The sequence below is a fragment of the Lycorma delicatula genome, chromosome 1, assembly GCF_047948215.1.
Source record: "Lycorma delicatula isolate Av1 chromosome 1, ASM4794821v1, whole genome shotgun sequence".
In the NCBI taxonomy this organism is placed as follows: Eukaryota; Metazoa; Arthropoda; class Insecta; order Hemiptera; family Fulgoridae; genus Lycorma; species Lycorma delicatula.
Window position 1 is genome coordinate 184,568,453 of NC_134455.1, and position 11,764 is coordinate 184,580,216.

General features: G+C 35.1%; 1 protein-coding gene across 1 annotated transcript; it reads right to left on the reverse strand.

Moving 5' to 3' along the window:
- Window positions 1-10,502: 10,502 nt before the first annotated feature.
- Window positions 10,503-10,835, reverse strand: LOC142317724 (uncharacterized). The gene has a single exon (XM_075354273.1). The coding sequence runs from the start codon at window positions 10,833-10,835 to the stop codon at window positions 10,503-10,505; it is 333 nt and encodes a 110-aa protein (XP_075210388.1).
- Between the last annotated feature and the right edge of the window lie 929 nt (window positions 10,836-11,764).

Sequence of the window (11,764 nt, forward strand, 5' to 3'; positions counted from 1 at the left end):
AAATTCTATATGTATTATGTTTTTCGTTGATATTAAAGAATTATTTTTGATTTTGTAGTAAAATTCCTTAACGTTGTTTAACGTATATTGGTTATTAATTTCAAGAAAAAGTTAAGAAGTATTTACAAAAAAAAATTAGTTTATGTATTCTTGTCTTTTTCTATCTAATTATTTTTTGGTTTCTGTCTATTAAACGTTTTAGATCAGAATGTTACTTTATCTTAATGCATGTACCAGTGATAAGGAGAAGTTAAAGTTGCTGTTTTATGTAGCCATGTACTTCACATGAAGCTAAATAAGAATGTACAATCCCAAATTATCATGCGAGAAAAATAACTACTTGGCCATTTAAAAGAAAGGTTATTTTTACGACATCGGACATGGATTTTGAACGACGTACAATGTGGAGTGACAATAAGGTGAATGAAATGTCAAAAGAATAGGAATATTTTCGGACCATGCCGGAAATTGAAGCTAGCATGAGTCATTCATTAGAAGAGATTCATTTCTTTTATACAGTTAATTATTTTTGGCTGGAGAAAATTATATCATTTTTGTGTTTTAGCTACCACAATTTGTTTTTTGTCGTTGTGCCTGTTCTTATATAATGCCAAAGATTTCGAGAAACATGATGGGCTAACATAATTTAATTTTCTTTCCCTTTTACAAGTCAAAATCTTTCCACTAGGCTTTAAAACTGAATTTTTCTTAATTTTGCTATCTTCCGTAAAATATTTTTCACAAATTACTGAAATTTTCCTTTATAAAATGATTTCCTTACGATTTACTTGATGAACTAATACTTTTTATAATGCTGCAGCTGATCAAATTTTAAATTGTTTTGTCGTATTTTTTTCGGATAGTAATTCGATCTAAAGCAGGGTACATATCACACGGATAACATTACTGAGCATAAAAATTATGAACAATACGGCTTTTCTGTACAGCTGATCTAAGTTAACAAAACATCTATAAAAGTGTGTAAAAAACTAAAATATTTTGAAACTTATTGAGAAAGATGTCCTGAAAGAATCTAGCAAGTAGCACAGAAAAATTAACGAAGTTAATAAACGAAGGACTCGATGGAATGAACGAATAAAATATTGAATTATATAATTGTCTATGTGTTGAATAATATTATTCGTAATTAACGTGATGTGGAGCAAGCATTCAGGCTTGTTATTTTCTGTAGGCCCTGACCAAAAATATTGTGCCTCATAAACATCCAAAACCCATCAAAATGCAAGTGAAACCTTAGTGTATGTCAGCCTCACAAGGGTCTACCGTAGTGTAAGTAAGCCTTACAAGTTACAGTTTAATTCTGTTCACAAAAGGTGAACGTTGTTTACAGTGAAAATAACATTATTTTTAGAGAAAGTAACTTCTCTGAAATTTGACTGGTGTCTGAAATTTCAGATGTTTCATATGCGTCACATGAAAATTAAAATGAAAAATTTAAACTTTAAGACATAAAATAAAGCAAAGAATTAACATTTTTGTTAAAATTTATGAAGTACATTGTAATAAGAAATGTAAAGAGTAAATGAAAAGAAAAATATGCTTAAATAAGTTGCAGAATAGAACATTATACTATTTTATTTAAACATTGGAAAGATTATAATTTTTAAATTTATAATTGAATAAAGTAAAATAAAGATAAAATTTCAAATAAAACTTGTGAATAAAGCGGTCAATTTTCAGGTTCTCAGCTCAATAAAGCGTGATAAAAATATTGAAATCATGAAAATTATTTTGATATACTCACTATGATTACATTTTTACTTCAAATTTCGTATTATATAGCTGAACTATTTAAAAAATTCTAACATACATTTTCACTATGATTACAATTTCACAAAATTTATACATACATATCAGAATGTATACATTAGAATTAAATGTCGTGATAGATCGTATAATTTCGTATTTTGACAGCGGGATTGTTATTATCCCGCTAAACAAATTAATTAATAAGTGAACATAGTGGAGAAGAAAGTGAAATTACTATAGATTATCTGTTTAGAACAACTTCTACAAGATGTAAATGAAATTATGGAAAAATATAATATATAATAGACATTTTTATAATGGATGTATTTGTAGTGGATTTCATGTATCAAGCCTACTGAATCAAAGAAAATTTAAAAATTACCAAAGGATACTCAAACTTGACATAGAGTTTCTTGTAAATCAGAAATAGAGTATTTACCAAATTGGCAGATGAACAACATAGATAGTATTCAGGTAAAATTATTGAATATGTCAATCGACCAATAAAAACAAAAGGATCAAAAACTCTAAATACCACTGTAAATAATGAAAAGAGGAACGACAGTAAAAATTATTTGGTTGCTGGAGTTCCCAGATAAAGGTGTGTAAATTGTAAATAGAACACAATGGTAAATGCACAAAGTGTAACATTTCATAACACGTAAAATACTTCCTCGAGAGTTTTATGGTAAAATAAAAATTATACAAAATAGAACAGGACATCAAGATAAATGAAAACTTTATGAGCAACAGGAATACGAAAAATAGTACTGAAGAATACCTATAAATTTTACCCTTCTTATGCTGTATATAGGCCTAATTGGATGGCTTAATATGAGGCCTACATGAGGCTATTAGACGTAATATGAATTACATATATATTTATATATACATAGAGAGAGAAAGAAAGAGAGAGAGAAAGATTAATTTAAAAGTATTACTTGTTAATTATTTACAAAAAGCGTCACTACATATTTAAGTAATAAAATATTTTATTTTCAATTTCCGATTTTTTCAAATAGGTACTTGAAAAACACGTTGCTGTTTGAAACAATTTTTTATTTTTTAAAATAAGGATTAAACTTTGTATGAGATAATATTTCAAAATATATTTTATAATGTAAAAAATTTGTCAGCGGTTACATATCAATAAAAATTCATATTCGTTAATCTAGTATTCTGGCTTAACCGGGTTAAAATTCCCATTGATCGTTCAGTAAATGACTCAATTCATAATCTTACTCAATTAAACAAATACGGTAATAACGTAAAGTATTATATTTTCACTTTTTGTGGGTAAAAAATAACATTACTCCACCTACTGACGTAATGTAATGTTATTAAATAAATAAACCGACTGTCAATCTTCATAATTGAACTGGAAAACTTCAATCGACCAATAGAGTTCGTTCGATAAAATTGATAAAAAAGTCGAGAGTAAAAAATTATATTATGAAATATATTCATGAAGTAGTAAGTTGTCACTTAACCTACATAATATTTCTACAACAAAACAAAAGAGCTAGGAATAATTAATTATAGGAATCAAATTAACCTAATACCCGGTTTGTGTGTCCCATACGATTGGTTAAAAAAAACGTATATATCTAGTACTGGGTGTCCTAAAAAGAACTCAACAATTTTAAATTAAATTTACTTTATTACATTTAGAATTAATAATTAACTAGCCTGCCCGAACTCACTTCCCTCGCACGACTGTCTAGCCTGTATCCGCCCAACCAGGTCGGCCCAGGCGAACAGCGGGACCTACCCCAGGGCCGCAGAGATTGCTTCGCTCGCCATTCCCGTCTAACCAGTGGGCTCCGCCACTTGGACCTTCGCAGTGTTCGTTACCTTCATGGTTATGAGAAGAATAATGATAAATAACAATTAAAGTATTCAGGCTTTATAGAAACCTATTTGCAAAAAGTCAAGTCAGAATTGCAAAAGTCAGAAATTATCTATTACCTATTATTTTAATAATACTGAAATTTTTTTTTTATGATTCACAGCATCAGTGTAAATATTAATGATATCAGTTGAAATACAGGGTATATACATTTTTACAAAATATCCTGTTAAGAAAATGTCTTTGGGTAGCTTTTCAATTAATGAGGCAGGTCCTAATAACTCAGTTAATGGTAGATAAAATGAAGTCCGATAAAAAAAAGTAAGTGTAGCCAGAGGATAATTCTTAAAAAGCTATGGCGGGTTGGATTATTTTTTTTGAAAAATTTCTAATAAAGTACACACACCTTTGAGACGAAAAATTCAGAACTTATTTCTGTTGCCACGGTGACAGAAATATATTAATGAAATAAAAGGTTTAATCTTTTTTTCTTTAATGAATATTTTTACTTCTCAACTTCATCCTCAAGGCAGCTAGGGCCTTGGTCTATGGCTTAAAACCTCCCTGGGATAGCACAAATGTATTCTGTAAATTTTCAATCAATCGGTTAGTTAGTTCTTGCGTAATATGAGTTTCCGATTAACCGTTATCTAGTTATTCGAGATTGTACCTGACGCATGCACATTCCCGTTTGAATCGTGAATATCGTACGAACGGTTGCCTTCCAGTATATATTACAATAATTATATCCATTTTATAGTATATATTTAAGAGCACCCCAATGGTACCCACCCAAATGGCTGAAACCCAAATGTTTTCATGGGTGAAAACAACTTTGCCCTGAATGATTCCCTCATACTTAACTACTACTAAAAAATCAATCCCAAAACCCTCAGATTTCTGAGATCTCAACTCTTACGATAAACTCAGGAGTTTTACTTAAGGTAGATAATATAAAAATATAATAGTAGTATAATATAATGGTTTTTAAAACCTATAAAACCTTAAATAATACCAACGATAAATTAATTTACGTGTGTTCAGTTTAGTTATTAATGAAAATATCTCAACTATTGTATTATAGTTATCTACCTTCACCGTTTAAAAAAATATAAACTCATATAACGGTTAAAATGTAATTACCAGTTTTAGTATAAAGTCCTTTTGTTCATGTTTTCATTTCAGATAAATCATTTAAGAAAGATTATTTTCAGACAGGTAGCTTTAAAAATATTTTTTGTGTTCAGATTCAATTGAATATTTACTACCCCTTATGTATAGTCGATTAATTTGTATGTATCTCCTAATTGTCTAAAATTATTAAAGTTGAAAATAAATTATAATACCTCTTATCACCTGACCTTACCTTACGTTAAGAACTAATATTGATGTTTAAATGTTACAGTAAAATAATGAGGAGAATCTCACAGAAACTCATATGTTGAGAATATAAAATTACATGTGCGAAAAACGAATTATTATACTAACTAGTGAATAGAACTGATATGAATGGTTCGTAATGTGTTTCATTGCACATCAACACAAGTAACACAAGCACAAGTAATTTTCCGGTCAACATTCAAATGTTTCCCATTCAGAAATAAATAATGTTCTTCTATCACTTATAATAAAATATAAAATCTAACAGTTCTTATGCTATTACATAATAATTTATATCTTATTTAATATAGGATCACGCTAATGTATTAAATATCATCTATTTATGTTTAATGGTAAAAGAAAAAAAAAAATTTTTTTATAAAAAAATACAAATTATCGATAATAATTTATTATAATGCTTCGCTATTGCTAGATTTGAGTATATATATATATATATATATATATATATATATATATAGACAAAATAAACACAATTGAAAGTTTGATAAAACATTAATAAAATGTGCATTACGTACGGAACTTTAAAATATTTAATCTTTCCCTTTTTCTCTTTTTACCCTTTCTCCCTTTTCCCCCTTTCCACCACCTTTCCCTTCTCACATTTCCCCATTTCATCCGCCTTTTCCCTTCCCCCTTCTCCCCATTTCCTTCCCCCTTTCCTTTTCCTATTTTCCATTTTCATTTTTATCATGAACACTCCCCTTTCCCTTTCCTTTCCCCACTTATCGTTTCCCCTTTTCTTTTTTTCCCTTTCCACTTCCTTTTCCCGTTTTTCCTTTTCCACGTTTTCCTCCTTTTTATTTTATTCATTTTCCCCTTCTTCCCTTTTTAACTTTTTCTCTTTACCTTTTTCGATTTTTCCGATTTTCCCTCTTTCTCTTTACTAATTTTCCCTTCCTCCCTTGTTTCCCGTGCCTAAATCGGTCCAGTAGTTTTTTAGTCTATAGCAGATACACATATTGGAAGCATTGAAATGGAATCGTAAAATATTTAGTATAGCGTGTGTTACTTTTACGTCCAACAGATAGCGCTGTTTTTCAGAAAAAGCATATTTTTACCCGACACAGGTGTGACATCTTAGGTATATAAATAGTAGGTATATAAAAACACTTGCGTATTCGAATGCAACGTTGTGTGAAAATTTCAAAGTAATCGGTGAAAAAATTTCGGAGATTTAAGGTTTTAAACAAACGAACGTTTACATTTTTATTTATATGATGAATGAAAATTTTCAAAATAAATGAATTAATGTTTCTTTATTGACGATGTTGATAAGCTGTATTATAGACAACGAAGTACACAGTGTAAGGTAATCGATAAATAAGGGATAGTGAAGGAATACAATAAACCAGGCTTGGTTAATGCTAGAATCTCATCATTGTTGGTTTTATACTTTAAGGCAGTTTGTGACTGGTCTAAATTAGTTAAACTTATAAATATTTAAATTTACCAACTTTTTACTTAAAAATTTAACCATTGTGCTGTAAAAAACATTTTCATTCATTCTATTGTATGATGCTTGAAGTTTTTGTTTAACTGAATATTCGTCAGTTTTATACTATTTAAATAGGAAATTATGAAGTACTTTAACGTCTTGAATAATTTATCCTTAATCCAATTATTTAAATTTCTAGCATTTTTTAAAAATGTTCCTTGATTTTGTTTTTGTTGATTTTATTCTTTTTATGAACACTTTTTTCTTCCTTTCTTCTTAAAATATTTTTATAAAACTGTCACACTGAGCACTGATTTATTAAAATGATATTTACTGTAATTAAAACAAGCTGTTGACTTATACACTTTGAAACGTAAACTGAAATGTAAATATTTTTTTCTACATTAATGTATTAAAATAAAAACTAACGTAATAAAAACTATAAACAATTTGCTGTTAAAAGTGGAAAGAACAAATAATTTCCTCATTAATACCTTTATTGTAAGTTTTCAGAGTATCAACGACATGTTTTGAAGGTTGAAGTGCATATATACATAGACGCGCAACGTGTTTAAAAGGTTTATTTGTAGAAAACTGAGAATACAATTCTTTATCTCGGTTTGGAGACGGAAAGTCTCCCAAATATATAAACTCTTCTTTCTCTCCTTTTTTTGTGTGTGTGTGTGTGTGTGTGTGTGTGCGCGCGCGCGCGCGTATACCAAAGCCCTTATGAACTGTTCCAATTGTAACCGATATTTAACATTTATATTTATTTTATTATTTTCCACAAAATCAAGCCGTACTCTTTTTCTTTGAACCTTCTTATCAAAAGGCTAAGTTAGTCATCATTATTAAATATTTATTATGCTTATGTTTATATACACATCATAAAAACAATATCATGTCTCTTAACCAGCATATAAGATTTAGACCGATATTTAGAAAATTAAAAATGTTAAAGTCTTCTTCTTCTTCTTCTTGTATTTGTGAATGTCCAATCTTTCCAAAAGAGAATAGTCACATTCATGAAGAATAACGATCTCAACTAGATAACAAAACTATTTTTTTTTCTTTTTTTTTTCCCCCTACTCCCTCGGGCCGGTTATCCATTTAAGTATACGTAGCCCGAGGAAGTGTCCTTTTACTCAAAGGAGGCCTCCCCACCCACCAACTGTATGTCCGACACGGTAGGTCAGCCCCCCCGGTCGGATCTTTTCTTTTTGTTTTCTCTACATTGCCTGCCTCAAATCCCCAGGGCAGGAACCGAGTCCGACTATGCCGTCCCCAGCCCCAGCCCCGGGAACTGGGTCTCGGTCTTTTGGTGTTGCCTGCCTCTAACCCTGCAGAAGGTAGGCCAGGCCCGACTATGTCGTTCCCAACCACCAACTACGAAGCCGGGTCTCGGTCTTTACATTCCCAGTCCGATCTCCTAACGCCTACTCGCGGTCGTAGGTTTCATAAAGAAACAATACTCATGAATATCCTAGTTCTACAATTACTTCAGTCTTTATTAGTACCCCATACGTCTTTCAGTATCATTTTTCTCTTTTAAAACTAAAAAGGAGAATTTTTCAAAGTTATTCCAATTTTGTCTAGAACTCAATATGAAGCCGATTAGTTCCTCGGGTGTGAGATTCTGTATTCCCGTGCGAAACCTATGTGTTGTCCATTTATCACATTCAAATATTGTATGCTCAGCTGTGTCATCGTGTTCACAGTACCGACAACGTAGGGAGCTTCTTTTGCCAAAGCGGTATAAATATTGCTCGAAATTACCATGTCCAGAGAGCATCTGAGAGACATAGTAGCTGACCTCGCCATGCTTTCTTTTGACCCATTGGCTAATGTCTGAGATCAACCTTTTTGTCCACATAGCCCCCTCATGTTGACTCCATCTACGCTGCCATGCCTGCATAACCACTTCAGAAGCATCATCCCGTTCCATGCCCTGAAAGCGAAGCCAGCGTTCCAAGACCTGGAGTTCTATGGGTTTTGTGGACGCCAGAACGCACGCCGTCTCATAAGATATTGTGCGGTATCCGAACATCACCCCAACTAGAGCCTGTCTATGTAGACTCCTCAATCGTTTAGCATTCCTTTGCGTGAATATGGCTCTATACCAAACAGGTGCAGCATACAATAAAGCCGAGGTGCATGCGGAGACTAAAACCCTACGTTTAGATGATCTTGGGGCATCTCGGCCAGCTAATAGCCTTATGAGGGCTTGTAGTAATCCTTCGACTCTCTCGCTAATATATACTATATGAGCACTAAAACTCAAGGTTTTATCAATTATCACTCCCAGATATTTAGCCTGATTGACACGTTCAAGCCTATGTTCCCCTATCTTAAGTTCAAGATCTCGCAGCCGTCTCCTTCCCGCCAACATAATATATTGACTTTTATCTACTGAAAGTGTTAATCCTTTGTCGGTTAGCCAGTTATTTACGATCTCTAGAGTATCATTGCTCCTTTGTTCGAGGACATCTTCTGATCTCGCAAAGGCGAGTATCGCCAAATCATCAGCATAGGCCACTATTTCCGTCTCTTCAGGTAGCTGTAGTCGTAATACATCGTCAATGACCAGTAGCCAAAGTAACGGTCCCAGTACTGACCCCTGGGGGACACCACCATGAACTTGGTATCGTATGTCACCATCAAGCGTGCTAACCGTAGTCCATCTTTCAGACAGGTATTCGGAGATCTGTCTCCTAATGTAAGGGCTTATTCGCCTTCTGACTAAAGCCGCCATGATGGAGTCCCACTGGACGGTCCCAAAAGCATTTCTAATGTCGAGCATAACCAGTAAAGGAATCTTCCTGGTGCGCCATGTTCCAGCCTTGACTGTTATAGCCCAGCTAGTTATCTTTTCAATCGCCTGAATCCATACTGGTTGTTATGAATACCCCCGCCTGTCTCTAACTCAAACAGTAACCTTTCTGCGATCAATCTCTCAGCCACTTTCCCCATATTGTTTATGAGGCTCAACGGGTGGTAACCAACCACTTCTGCATTAGCAGTCTTCTTGGGCAAGAACACAGTGCGCGACTCCCTCCAACAATTAGGGAAGGTCCTGTTCTGCAAGCAATAACTTACCACATCTGTCATTTCCCAAGGGGCTTTCATCATAAGTCCCTTGAGGATCGCAGCAGGAATACAGTCTGGACCCGGACTCTTTTTGTTCCTGAGTCTAGATACCGCCAAGGTGACTTCATATTGTGTGAATCGACCTGCATCGCGTTCAACCAGCTCCGATAGACCCGATTCAGCCACCGGAAAAAGTGTTCTCAATTGTATACCAGCAGACTCAGCTGTAAGGAAAGGCAAACGTCTACCCAGTCTTCCCATGACGATCTGAAAAGGACGTCCCCACGGGTCGGAGTCCAGCTCCAAGCATAACTCCTTCCAACGTGCTCTCTTGCTAGATTTTATTAGGTAATTTAGTAACCGCCTGGCATCAGCAAACATATTTACAGCATGCTCATACACAGCACCGCCTCTTCTACGGAGTCTAAATTTTCTCCTTCGCCAGTACTGCAGAATCCGTCTTTGGTCCGCAATCTCCGCAGTCCACCAGTAAGCGGGTTGATACCCCCTGATATTTTGGGGAATCCTCGCCATCTCCGTGACTATTAATTCCTGCAGAACAAAAGGCGTAACCTTTCTGCCATCCATGAGCTTGCGAGCAACTTTGTCAACCACTACTTCTACCTGTCTTTTAGTCAATCTCAGCGGCTTTGATGTTCTCCCGATCACCGGTCGTATACCGTCAAAAGAAAATAACGTGGCAAAGTGATCACTACCAGTTTCTGACCTCAAAACTCTCCGTTGATAGAGCGAAGGATCCCAACTATTGTCAACCAATGTCAGGTCTAATACAGATCTATGACCTCTGGCTTCAAATGTATAAGAGTCGTCATTTAGACAGATCATATCAGTCGCCATCATCATTTCTGTAAAGATTTGCCCTCTTCTGTTAGTATAACTGCTACCAGCAATCGTGGGCTTGCAGTTAAAATCACCCATAACCACGGCTCTTTTCGGTGACTATAAGATGACCCGTTGTATTTCGTCAATGTAAAGTTCATACTCAGCAATTCCAATATTAGGACTCACGTATCCAGCCACAAGGACAAAATTCGGCAAAATAATCGCTAAAATCCCCTCTCCTCTATGATGCAACTGCCATTCGATCCTATTACTGATGTTTGTTATAGCGACATCACCAACAGCATCAGCCAGCCAATCATGACGAGCAGCAGTACCCAAGTTCGGCTCAGTAGTAATCACGATGTCAACATTCAATTCCCTGGCGGTCTCTCCCACTAAATCATGGGACAGAATACTCCTGTTGGCATTGGACAATATTATACTAATCATTTCTGGCTTTGCAGCACTTTACGCCTCCGGTGTGATGGTCAGTCCCATTACAATCGAGGCATTTGGACGCCGCTTTACAATCACGTATAAAGTGGCCTGCACCCCCACAGTTGTAGCACAAAGCCGACCTATCAGGACCTCTCCACTCAAAACTGGTGTGTCCCAGCGCCCAACATTTATGACATTTGACAGGATCCGTTCTGATGTATGAGCGGCAGTGCACCCAGCCAACTCTTAGCCTTGATGCAATAAGTTTTACTGCATTCTTTTGTGTGGTAACTACCGTGGCGTTCATTGTGTTTCCATACCCTTCCCTGAGAGATGTAATCTGAAAACTTTCCCCCGTATCCAATACTTTTTCTACTGCCTCCTTGACCTCACATTCCTTGGTGTCGCACAGCATATCCTTTACATGAACCACCGTTCTGCGGTTCCCCTTTGTTCTAATATTAACTTGTAGGTCCTCTGCTCTATTTTTTAGTAGGGAGGAAAATTCCCCCGCTTTCTGCGATCCATTTATTCTGACTTCAAGCTGCTGATCTCTACCCTTCCTGATAGACAATATTTCACCAGCTTCCTCCGCCTTGACCTTCTCTTTCATTGGCTTCAGGAGGTCAGCATAAGATTTTCCCGGAGCCTTAACTATCACGGTTTTACTTTCTATAACCGGTGGGGTTCCCCTTCTCGCTGAAGCAGACCTGGACCTCACTCTTCCGTGATATCCCAGATTAGGGAGTATCATTCTAGGTAGTGTCTTATTTTTCCTCATAAGGTATATAACAATTTTTCTAACCAGAATACCCGACGGGCCAGTGGGCACGACGAAAACCGTTGACTCAGTCCTTCCCACCACTCTTCGAAGAGCTTTTATGATGTGAGAGGTCATAGCCTTCTCACCCTCGCTGGAGTCGTAAATCACCACATATTTT

Coding starts and splice junctions, on each gene's coding strand:
- LOC142317724 (XM_075354273.1), bottom strand. CDS start 10,835: ATGATTAGTATAATATTGTCCAATGCCAACAGGAGTATTCTGTCCCAT.